A 12972-nucleotide genomic window follows, 5' to 3' on the forward strand; every position below is an offset into this window, starting at 1 on the left:
ACATGGATAGAAAGTCCCATACAAAAAAAAAGGGCGTGCAGCTGGAAGACAGACATTGCGATGACTCAGGCTGTAGTGACTGATGAGTCCTGGAAAAGAATGGACAGGGACACAAAGTCCCGTACAGAAAGATTTCGTGCAGCTGAAAACAGAAATTGCGATGCGTCATGCTGTAGTGACTGATGAGCTCTAGAAAAGAATGGACAGGGACAGAAAGTCCCGTTCAGAAAAAGGTCGTTCAGCTGGAAGACAGAAATTGCGATGACTCAGGCTGTAGTGACTGATGAGCTCTGGAAAAGAATGGACAGGGACACGAAATCCCGTACAGAAAAAGGTCGTGCAGCTGTAAGACAGAAATTGCGATGACTCATGCTGTAGTGACTGATGAGCTCTGGAAAAGAATGGACAGGGACAGAAAGTCCCGTACAGAAAAGGTCGCGCAGCTGGAAGACAGAAATTGCAATGACTCAGGCTGTAGTGACTGCTGAGTCCTGGAAAAGAATGGACGGGGACAGAAAGTGGCCAGCCTCGAAGAAAGGAGGTCAGAAACACCATTTGTTACCATCCATCTCTATAGGCCTTGACACTATTTACCACTTCATTTGTTCTCCGTGTTTTTTTTTTCTTTTTTTGCTGTACTGCGCATATCCTGTAAGCCGCGGCAGAAAAGTCATGCATTTAAATTGCAGGCAACGCAGCCTCACACTTTAGAACCAAAGTGTGGTACCGGTATTTGGCAATACAGTCTGCAAGCTAGGCTCACTTAGAACGCGACGTATAAGCTTTCTCGACGCCAGCTTTGGCGGTATAGCTTTCACGTGAGGCTGGAAGCCCCAGCGATAAGTCTGTCGCTAAAGCAATTCTCTATTAATGCTACCAGATCAAAGTCACTACATGTCAGAAATCAGAAGCAGTAGAAAGAACAGGCTCAAGTTTGAACTTCAGTCGTGCATAGCAGTCGTGTATATATTTCTCATATATATTTCTAGGACTATGCATATATATCCCTAGTGACAAACATCATATGAGTCACAATAACCTCATACAGATTTCTCATACTAAACTCATACTAATCTCATTAATTCTCATATATTTCTCATATGATGAATGAGTTTAGTATGAGATTATATGAGATTTGTGTGAGATTAGTATGAGTTCAGTATGGGTTTAGTATGAGAATTTGTATGAGATTATTGTTACTAATAGGGTTTTTTTCACTATGAATAATTAGTATAATTTGAAATGAGGACACAAGTAGATAAAATATTGCAAATTAATCCGACCAGACTATGGTGATAGGCCTACGCTATGTCATCTTTGTTTTGTCCTCACAAAACACAGCGAAGGAGCCAAACTATTTGGCTCTTTCGCTCTGTGGAGTTTTGAAGTCCCAAAGCAACTCAGGCTATAAGAAACGCCGTAGTGGAAGGCTCCAGAAATTTTGACCACCTGGGGTTCTTTAACGTACAGTGACATCGCACAGCCCACGAGCGCCTTGCTTTTCGCCTCCATCTAAATGTGGCCGCTGTGGCCGGAATTCCATCCCCCATCCTCGGCAACAGCAATCCAGCGTCCTGATCACTCCACCGCCACTGCGGGTTCCAAGATGATTGACATTGTTTATTTCCTGACGGCAAGCGAAACCAATTCGCACCCCATTACGAAACACCAATAGGGGAATACTAGAACAACATATATTGTTACGGTTTCAGCCGAAGATGTCGCAGAACGACAAGGATATTTGGACGCTGTGTGGACGAACGACGACGCTGAAGTTGGAGCTGGTGCTTTGGTGTCCCCTTATCTTCTGGAAGTGTGTAGCGCCAAATCATACAGACTAAAGTGGGTAATATCCTGGCAAACAACAATATCGAGCCCGCCTTCAGCGGTCCATGAGTGTCATTTGTGGTCTTAGGGAAAAGGAAAGTCCGCAGTTGCCGATTCTGTGGTGGTTACCGCCACCTCAATGCGATCACCGAGACATTTACCCTTCGCCCCGAAGAGACAACGCGCTGGGCTGCCTGCATAGGGCCAGCTATTTCTCATGATCTGATCTGCGTTCGGCATACTGCAAATAGTGGCTGATGAACGTGATCACGAGAAAAGTGCCTTTTTTCCCTGTTGGCCTGTACCAACTTCCGCGACCCTCGAGCGTATAATGGACTCTCTACTGCGTGGCTTCGATTGGACCACGGCTTTATATTACCTAGATGACTAGGAATTTCCCGAACATTGGAAACTCTCCCATTAGATTTTCTACGAACCTTTCTGTATTCCGCCATGCTAGTCTCCAGTTTAAATAAAAAATGCAACTTTCGCCAACGCCAGACAAATACAATTGGCCACTTGCTTGATACCACAGGCGTCAGGCCTGTCCCTGGTAAAGCTCGCGCCGTCCGTGATTTCCCGACTCCGCGTTCCAATCATTATTTCCGACGGTTTATCGGGAGCTTCGCCGACGTGTCCCATCCGCTCACCGCTCTCGTCGAGAAGAATGCGCCTTTTTCTTGGGGCCCTGATTAAGCTCGCGCTTTTCAAGCGCTGATTTCGGCCCTCGCCGCTCGACCTGTCTTTGTTCATTTTAACCCTGTGGCACCAACGGAACTTCGAACCGACAACCAGCGGCTATGGCATCGGCGCTATTCTCGCCCTATTTCATCATCGCCTCTGCCGTGTAATCGCCTACGCCAGCTGCCTGCTATCTCCATCCGAGCGCAACTATTCAATCACAGAACGAGAAGGTCTCCCACTAGTCTAGCGTTGACTAAATCCAGCCCTCATTTGTTTTGGAAGCCCTTTGCGTAGTGACAGTTCACCATGCCTTGTGTTGTTCCCTTAAGGACCCTATAGGGCGCTTAGATCACTGGGCCTTACGCATAGAGAATATCCATTTAATATTGCCGAAGGCCGATTGTATTAAGGCGCTGATTGTTTATCCCGCCATCCCGTCAATTCTCTTGAATTACTTCCGTACTGCTGATGACTACATGCGGTCCATCAAGCACGTTTTGCACATCAGTGTAAGCATTGATCCTTAAATCCGACCCATTATGAACCAGCTGCGCACCGATGACTTCGATCCTTCTATTAGCAGGTTCGTGCTGTGTGACGATACATTGCTCCTACGCAACGTTCGCCCAGATAGGGCGGGCCTTTTTCTCGTCCCGTATGACAGAGTGGGCCGTGCGTTTTCTTGCCCGGCTTTTATCGCTCTGTTCACCGCTACATTGCAGTTTATAACCAGTGTCAGTGTCGGAAGAAGCCGCAGCTTCAACCTAGTGGCTATCTTCAACCCATTGAAGTTCCCATTTTCCCGTGTCAGTCTTGACAGCATTGGGCCTTTCCCGGCATCGACTTCCGAGAACGGATGGAATACTGTCGCCATTGATTACTCCACTCGGTACGCCATCATACGAACTTACCTGAAAAACAGTGCCATTGACGTCGCTGATTTCTTTCTTCACGGCGTCATCCTGCTTCATGGCGCTCCCCTTCAACTTCTTACGGATCGAGGCCCCTGCTTCATTTAATAAAGTTGTTAATGACTTGCACAGGTCATGCTCTACCCATCACAATTTCACGACTGCATACCATCCCCAAAAACCTAATGACCTCACTGAGCGCCTTAACCGGATGCTTACGGACATTCCATCTATGTACTTTTTGACCACCATTGTTACTGGGACGTCAAATTGCCTTTCTTCACATTTGTGTATAATTCGTGCAGTCTCTATATACAACCACCTATTCACTCTTTTATCTCCTCTTTGGGTGCGACTACCTGCTGCCTACAGTTTGCTGCTTGCCGAAGCCTAGCTGTGCCAGCAGTTGTGCTTCCAATATCATAGCACGACCCTACGCCGCCCCAATCCAAAGTCTCATTCCTGACAATGTTGGAAAATAAATTCAAAAATAAAGCGGAATGAGAAAATGCCTGCACCAGCTAAGCTATATCAGGCTTAAACCAATCAAAAATAAATCAATAGGGCCCAGTCGGCCAAAGTGTTTAATTTGGTGGAAAAAGCCAATAGGAAAAATAAAAAGTGGGCACGGTAACACATCTGCATCCTAAGGGCTCAACGAGCACAGAGGGTGGGCTATCCTCGCAGAGCTGTTTTATTTGAATTTTCTTTGAATAATAGACAATAAATGTGCCCAGGGACACATGTATATACATATTAACATATTAACATAACATTAACAAGAAAGCACAGACACACACACACAAAAAAAAAACCACAACCAATTTATTTATACAAAAAGGTTAGGAAAATAAATATGCAAAAGACAAGAAAATGATTTGCACGACAGGTCAGGCAGATCAGGAGATTAGTAGAAGACGGCCATGATGAGTCTGGAAAGAGGAAAAGCGGAAAAGCAAAAGACAGCAACAAACAGCAAACAGCAATAGGAAACAAGAAGGAATAGTGGTGTTCGAAAGGATTTTGGAAGATTAAATTAAGAATTGAATGGTGTGTGAAAGTGCTGGTAAAAAGAGTGATGACAGAGTATATACAGAAGTTATGTACAGTATATACACGCTATTTACAAAAAATATGTACAGTATATACACAAAATGGTCGCAAATTCGATGCGTTGGTTTAGGGCGAGCACAAGATTGTGCCCACCTCGTTGGGCCTGAGTGGCCCCAACCGACGTCTCAAATTTTGCGACAACTAATTTTGAGGTCTAATCTGCACTTAAATTTGGTCGTTTGTAATTTGGTAAAGAATTGCTTATAAAATTAACTAGCCTAATCAACCACGCACAGTTCTTTTTATTGTCTAGCCAATTACGCCAAATAAAGGCGTCGTAAGATTGCGGAGCTGGCGGGTTTAAATTGTGACGATGTAATGATGTGAGTGAGCATGAGGTGAGGTAATGTGTAACAGTGCCTTCTGATGCACCGCAGGGGCAGTTTGATGATGGTGAAAGGCCGAAACGGTGCAAATAATGAGGGAATCGGCCGTGACCGGTGACAAGATGGATGATTGACTTCACAGGAGGGAACGAGATGGGTATTTTTGTTGCATCGGGAACAAAATCAAAGATTCCCGTGCCTTCATTGTTATTTCGCCACCATGTGGCCCATCTCGCGACAACAACCCGACGGAAATCATCACGGACCACAAATTTAGATGCTAATGCCAATCTGGTCCGGCTCGACATATGTGCTCGAGACGCGACTATGCCTGCGAGCTCGTTGCCCAAGACACCTGCGTGTGCAGGTACGTGAAATAATTTAATCGGTCTTCGTAGGATTATGGATTTAAGCAATTGCTTGATATCAAAGATTTTGGAATTAACTGTTTTAGTTGCGGCTAGGGCAGAAAGAGTCGACAAAGAGTCTGCGTAGATGTACACAGGCGTCGACCCTTGCAATCCCTGTATATAGCGGAGACATTCCTCAAACGCTATCTGCTCTACGGCGTATGCACCAGTTGCTCCTTCTACTCTGAAGCGGCCTACTGATGTTATGCGGCCTGCTGGTGACATGACGACGTAGGCCGCCCCGGCAGAGACGGAGGTATATGCACCGTCCGTGTAAACATGGTAGACGGGTGACAGCGCCATTGCCTCCGCGCCATCCCTGTCCAGACGAACGTGCGCAAATGAAACTACCTCCGCCGGGTGTATGAGCGTATCGTCAAACGGTTTCGCCACTTCCGATGCGCGGTATGTTTTATGACCAAAGGTGACATCCAATCGCTGCGTGAAGAGCGCGAACTCTGCGTTGAACCGTTCAAGGTCCAGCGCGAGTGGCGGCGCATGCAGCAAAATTTGTAATGCCCTTGTGCTCGTGGTGGAATACGCTCCCGTCAACGCCAGCAACGGGGCGCGCTGCACTGAAAGCAGCCGAGCACGCAGTCCCGAATGGGCTGTCTCCGTCCACCAAACGGGTGAGGCATATGCGAGAGACGGAAGGACGACCTGATTGTATAAGGCTCTGCGCTGCGACGGTGCCGGTGTGCCGCTGAGCCGCATGAAGGTGCTGAGGCGCGCGGCAAGCATCTCGGCTTTCTCCTTGAGCAGGTCGCCATGGGGTATGAAAGGTAGAGTGCGGTCGAAAGCTACACCGAGGATTCTGACGGAGGGCCTGAACTGTAGGCGAACTCCGCCGAGCCGCACGGTGGGTAGTGTGCGTCCCATTCCACTCCTTGGGGGCGAAATAAGGACGCACACCGTTTTCTCCCTTGAGATGGTAACTCTAGCTTTCTCTGCCCATGTCGCCACTCTACCGAGAGCATTCTCCGCCAGATCCGTCAGCTCCTTTCTGCCGGATGCAGGCACCAGGATGACAACGTCATCCGCATAAGCCTGCACCGACACACCCTCTGGCATCGTGAGCTCGAGCAATCCACTCACCACTATATTCCACAGGAGAGGTGACAGCGGAGAACCCTGTGGGCTGCCTAAGGTGGGACGCGCTACCGCGTCTCCCGCTTGGGAGCGGAAAACCACCTCTCGGTCAGATAGAAATGACCGGAGCAGCGCACAGAGATTTCTCGGGCAACCCCAGTTACCGAGCGAACTCAGAACCAGAGGATGCCAGACGCTGTCAAACGCTCCCCGGAAATCAATGGATATGAGCAGTGCGTGGAGGCCGTTGTTCCGCATTTCTCGTAATTTGGAAACTAACGCGTGTAAAGCCTGGACGGCTCCGCGTTGTCTTGTAAAGCCGAATTGGTTCGATTGGAGTAATTTGCGTCGCGATAGAAAGTGGTATAGTCTGGCGTATAATAAACGCTCTAACACTTTGCCGAATGTCGAATTCATGACTATTGGCCTGTATGAAGTGGGCATCTCCGGAGGCCGACCTGGCTTGGGCAAAAATATGATGCGCCCCTTCCGCCAGGCCACTGGGAAGTGACCCAGTTTCAAGGACGCATTGAAAATAAAGAGGTAAAAATTAGGATGACGCCCCCAGAGTTCGCGTACTATGCGAGGCGTCATTCCGTCAAGACCCAACGCCGTCCCCAACTTGACGCGGGACACCGCCATGTCCACCTCGTCAGCGGTGAACGGCACATCGTCGGGCCCTCCTAGAGACGGGGACGCCGCAAATTGACGCATCGCCCTGTGGGCATCCGTATCGATTTCGTTTGTGTCGGACGCGACCTGACTATCTAAAAGCGTCTGTGCTGTTTGCAGCACAGAGGACGTCATTGTTCCATCCGGCCGCTCCACTGATGTTAACAAAACGGGTGCAGAAAGCTTTTGGAACGCAATTTTGTACGGACGCCCGAAGACACCTGATCTGATTGATTGTCTTGCCAATTCTCTTAAATATGAGTCTCGGGCTTCCGAAACTTTTGAACGATATGCAGCCAATGCGGTGTAGTAAATGTCACCGTAGTATTTTCTAATTAAAATTTCAGTAGCTCTTTGATAGCGCCTACGCATGGCGCGCACCCTGGAGCGCTCGATAGTCAGCTCGGTCGTCCACCATTGGTTCGAATTATTGAATTGAAGTCGAGAAGTCGGACGGGTTCTTGTTTGATTTCGTTTCCTAAAGTGGTCGAATAGGTACTGAAATTTTTGAAGAATTAAATCTAATGCTGCCGGTGAAGTCAAATGAGCTTTAGCAACGGCATCCATGTAACCTGATGAAGAGAGTGAATTTAGTAAACGTGTAGTGCCGCTGTATGTAAGTCTGCGGACGTTTGTTTGCGTAGGTGACCCAAACCGTATTTCTATGTGTTTGTGTTCAGAAAATGTTATGTTATCTGTCACTGTCCATGTGTAACCTGCCCTAGCGAGTGATGGTGTAGCTAATGAGATATCTATCCAACTGTTTGTGTAACTTGTTGTGTAGGTTGGAGGAGATGACGGATCGTTTAGGATTATAAGACCGGAACCCATAGCGAAGCCGAGGAACTCCGCTCCCCGCGCATCGCAGAGTTCCGGTCCCCAAGCAGTGTGTTTGGCATTGAAATCACCAACGGCGACTGCTGGTGTGTCCTCCGTGTGTATGAGTGTTTGGCGTATATCGTCGAGTGTAGGTGTCATGGGGTAGTGTGGTGGTGCGTATGCTGATATAAGTGTGAACGATGCCGTTGCTAATGAGCAAGAAATGGATGTGACGCGTGATGAAGTGAACAATGGAAATATGTCAAATCGAGTGGTGCAGATGATTATCGCCGTGCGAGGATTGGACGGCGCCTTGAAAACTGTCCAGTTGTGTGGAATGTTCGGTATTTCGTTCGCTCTCGTATAGGGATCTGAAATTAAAGCGAAATCAAAATTTGCTTCTTTAATTCTATCTACAAATGCTGTAGTGGCATTTTTGCAGTGGTCCAAGTTGGCCTGAATGATTGAGAAAGCTAATTGAGATGTCATTTTAAAAAGTTAGAAGCCGATTGAAAATTTGGAATAAAATGGGGAATAGATCTGCAAGAATGCCAATGTGATACGAGAGGGAACGAAACATCGATAGTGGCGACGCGTAAGAAAAAAAAAAAAAAAAAAAACCTACGCTCCACGTCTTAACTGACTTGTTATTTGTTAATGTTTCTGATTTGACAGTATTTTCAAAGCACCGTCCGCGTGCGTGGTTGATCAGGGCTGTGGGCGAGAGGGACGAGCGAGCAATGTGAGAAACAATCGGGAGAGCTAATTGTTGCAATATAGGAAGTTGGAAATTAATAAAGCATAACAATTTTAACAGAAAGGATGAGTTACTGTGAATTAGGGTATCTAAGCTCTTTATGCGGGTTAATGAAAGAAGTAGAGCAGAAGCATTCTGTCGTGATGACGTACAGTGTACGTCAGTTAAGAAGCCGGTATGCTCGGTCTCCCTCTCGCCCAGTCCCAGACCACTGCAGCTACGGCGGGCCATAATCGGTTCGGTGGCGCATCCGAACCACTCTTTCTAATAGTACAGGGCAGGTCTTGTCCCCGGCCCTGTGCGGCGGGCCCTGCCGTCCTGCACGCCTGCAAACTGCGCACGCGACCGGCGCGTTTGCCGCCGTCTGCGTGCAGGAAGCCGCAGTGTGGTCACCCGCACAGCGCGTGCATACGGCGCGAGTAGCGTCCGATGCCGCCCGGCAGTTTCGTCTTGAATGGCCATACTGTGCGCAGTATGTGCACATCGGGACGTGCAGGTCCTCGGCCACCTGCGCCGAGGACCAGCCGATGTTCAAACGCCCCTTTGCCATGATTTTTCTGAAATCGCCGGGCGACACCGAAACTACGTGAGTTTTGGTTCCGTCTCGCGCCTTAAATGTGTACCGCCGAGCTGCAGCGGTCTGGTCTAGTTCTAAGTCGGGGTTTTTGCTGGCTATATTTGCTATGAGCGAGTCGTCTGCTACGTCTGGGTCGACGCCCCATACGCGAATATGAGGTCGTCGCCTCTCCGCTATCCGGACGCTAAATGCATTTGAGGTTACGGCGTTTGCCCTAACCGCTGCCTGAAGGTTTTCAATGCTTGTTCTGTCTTGTGCCACAATGGTTACCCCATTTGAATTAGTCCGAATTTGTACAGGGCCGATGCCCGCGTCTTCTGGGTTCATGTTAGCTTTTAGAGTTTGGACAACTTGCGCGGGTGTGACTGCATCGGGGTTGGTTGGTGTAAGAAATGCCAAGTGGCCCTGTACTTGCCGAACCGCAGGCGGAGGTGGCTGATTGGGTTCCGCTGGGAGCCCGGAGGAGGAGGCGACGACCTGTGCGAACGTTGCTGGATGGTGATGAGCCGGCGGAGACGTGAGGCTCGTCTGTAGCCGGACCTCCGCAGACGTAGCCCTGGCTCGTGCATCCACCGAGTCTTTTCTTTCGGTGCTCCACATTTCGCGGAGCACTTCCGCGCGAGCCCTCGCGTCCGATGCCAGGGAGTGGTACTCCGCGCATCGGAGTATGATTACATTTATCATCTGGGCGAGGGCCTGGCGAGCGTTGACGCCGATCTTGTTCTCGGGCGCCGCCAGGAACGCTGTGATCTTTTCTTGTTGTTTGGTTACGTCCGCAAATTGCGGCATTGCCGCAAAGTTAAGGTCGACACGAGCCCGGTCCCGCTCCGGGTCAGCACACAGCCGGACATCCGCATCGGGCGTGCGCACGGGCTCAGGCATCGCAGGAACGGACCCCGTCGCCGGAGGGGTCGTCGCAAGATCAGTCGCCGGCCCTGCGACTGGTTGATCGGGAAGTCGCCCCGTAGGGGCGGCAGAAACCGCAGAAGTGGTCCCCTCAGTTGATGGGGACCTCGAACGGGCCAGATCCGAGTCCGGCACAGCCGCCACGGTCGCGTCGCCCCCATCCGAGAACGGAGACCGCGGCGTTTGGCCGCCACCGGGAGCGGGCGCAGAGCGGCCAGAGCCGGAGTCGGGGGACAGCGGGTGTGCCTCGGCAGCGCCGGAGCCAGAGGCAATCACCCGGCGGGCATCCGGCGAGCTTGATGTTGACGCCGCCGGTTGTTGAGGCGGCCCGGTGGGCGACGCCGACCTCGAGGACCTCGTGGTTGGCATGGGAGCGGTCGCGGGGGACCGCCTACCCGGCCACCACAAGGGCAGGACTGGACCGAGCCCTAAGCCTCGCTAGGGCAAGCGAGGCTATGTCCCTAGCCCGCAAAAAGCGGGTGGGAGGGACCGTGCCGATCCGCGCAGGTCGCGGACGAGGTCCGAGAACCCGCGTAGCGCGATGGAAGTAGCGGTCCTACCCTGTGGCCGAAGCGCTGGCAGGCGGTCGCAGGATGTTGGCGGCCGAAGCAGGGCCGCCCCCGTAACAAAGTCGCAGATGTTCGGAGCCGCAAAATGCGGCTGAAAATACCGCCCGCGGGTCCGCAGGCCCGCAAGCGGGAGTCGCGGCGCTGTCCGCGACCACAGCCGAAGGCCCGGGCAGCTCCGCAGGCAGGTAAAAGGCAGGAGCGCCTGTAAAAAAGATGGGCCTCGCAGCTCGGAGCGAGGCTGCGGGGCAGATCGAACAGGGGCGCGAGCCTGGTTTGCGCGAGCAGCGGGAGCTCCGCGAAAACACGTCCTATCGCTTCGAGCCGCCCGAAACATTGCTCGGGATCGCCTCAAGGCTTCGAAGACGGCCCAAAAACGTCGTTACAGTTATCACCATCGGGATGTTCACTGCACACATGGCTCCCTCGTCGTACCTCTGGCTCCCAGTCCGTCGTGTGGGCCTGTGCGCGACTCTTGCCGCGTTACTGGGGTCCCTACCGCGTCTTGCAGCAATTGAATGACGTGACCTACAAGACCACACCCCTGTCTTCCATGCACGACTCCCCTTTACCAGCCCCAAAAATTATCTACGTCGCTCGTCTGAGGCCCTAGTGCTCCTGCTCCTCGGTTTAGCAAGCACTGGGACTGTGATTATCGCGCGGTGGGGTAGTGCGATGGGTGTAGCCGAAGATGTCGCAAGACGGCAAGGATATTTGGACGCTGTGTGGAAGAACTACAACGCTAAAGTTGGAGCTGGTATATCGGTTTGCCCTGAACTTCGGGAACTTCCACAATGCTGAAGTTGGAGCTGGTATATTGGTTTGCCCTTATCTCCGGGAGGTGTTCCCGACTTTCAAGTGGGACACTTGCCGCTCTGGAATGCCCATAGCCATATGAAGAAGCTAGCCTTGAGCGATTCTGTTGAATCGGTGCAAGTTTGTTTTTAAAAGTGCTTGCCTATTCGTTTTTATTGTAATTCAGCTTGGTGAACCCCGAAATAAGAGATACTGAACGCATATGTGACAAGAACTAGCTTACGTTTAGAACTCTACGGTTTCATACATGGATCCAGGTGTCCGATGAGAAGTTAAACAATATTTAGTCGAGCAAAGACTCTTCTAGTTTGTGCTAAAAATGGAGCCGAAAAACGCACACTTGAAGAAAACTAATATAAATACGATTTGCCCTCCTATATGCCGAGTAGGTTTAAAAACCTTGTGCTTTGCTTACAGGTTGTTCCATACTTCATGAAAGAAAGATTGTCCGACGTCGTAATGTTGAGAGGCTTGTTCTTAGCGGGGCTTCTTGGCGCTTCTACAAGGTGAGACGTAATTCATTTCTGATTATTTCGACGTTTCAGCCGGCGTCCGGTTTTTTGCGGTGTACGAGCGGCCTCTATGAGTTTCTCATTATTCGATTTGATTTTTTAGAGCGACGATAGCCTATCATACGTAAAAACAGCAGCTAACTTTCATAATCTGCGTCTCATTGACCTCGTATGGTATACATTATGCTGCCAACGGTTAATTTTTTATGCCTTCCTTATCTCCTACTGTCTTAGCGTTATGTTAATCTTGAATATACGAAAATAAAATATATAAGAAAATTAATTTTTGGCAACAATGGCAAAATAAATAGAAACTGTGGAGCAGAGAGATATTTAATTCCATTTTCTTACAGTGACCCGTCTCTTGTTAACTCCAAACGTTCATGCATTGTATATCCAACCAATGTGCCTAATTCGGTATAATTTAGGTGGTATCATTCGCTACATAATAAAACAGTTAATAACATCCGCTTTCTGGTACCCTCCCTAAGTCCTCTTTTATTCCAGCCGCAAAAAAAAAAAAAAGTTGAAGCCACAACTGTAGATTTCTGATTACGCCATTATCATGTTGTAAGTTTTATTGTGTTGGTCCCGCAAAATGTATCCCATAATAAAAAGAAGTAATGCTACACGTACGCGAATGTTGGATCGACCACAACAAATATCGCAGTTTTACTCAGCGCCTGCGTCCTGAATTAATTTGCCGCTTACAGAAGCTGAATCCTGCGCACTTTATTTCTGTATAAATCAAGACTAGTGGCAACACTCAAGAAGTCTGGACAAACGTTCCTGCTTTACAGTATTCCTTGCCATCTCTGAGGTCCGTTTTATTTAATTTCACCACCACGCATTGAGGTTCGTATTGATTTATATTGAGCCACACAAAGAAACAATGTGCTAAAAAAACATTTTATGCGACATTTAAGCTCCGCGTGTAAGATTAACAACAAGAAGAATAAGACTGGGATGAAGCCCATTTGGCAAGCA

At 49.5% G+C, this 12972-nt stretch overlaps 1 protein-coding gene across 1 annotated transcript in view; it reads left to right on the forward strand.

Moving 5' to 3' along the window:
* Positions 1–12972, forward strand: part of LOC146189314 (sodium-coupled monocarboxylate transporter 1-like) — a 64977-nt gene that overhangs the window by 35750 nt on the left and 16255 nt on the right. Inside the window, exon 9 of the mRNA XM_084605235.1 lies at positions 11891–11979. Within this exon, the coding sequence (XP_084461361.1) occupies positions 11891–11979 (89 nt within the window). The remainder of the gene's footprint in view (positions 1–11890; positions 11980–12972) is intronic.

This window comes from Amblyomma maculatum, chromosome 5 (genome assembly GCF_055883805.1).
Source record: "Amblyomma maculatum isolate TAMU_Amacu chromosome 5, ASM5588380v1, whole genome shotgun sequence".
NCBI classification, from domain to species: Eukaryota; Metazoa; Arthropoda; class Arachnida; order Ixodida; family Ixodidae; genus Amblyomma; species Amblyomma maculatum.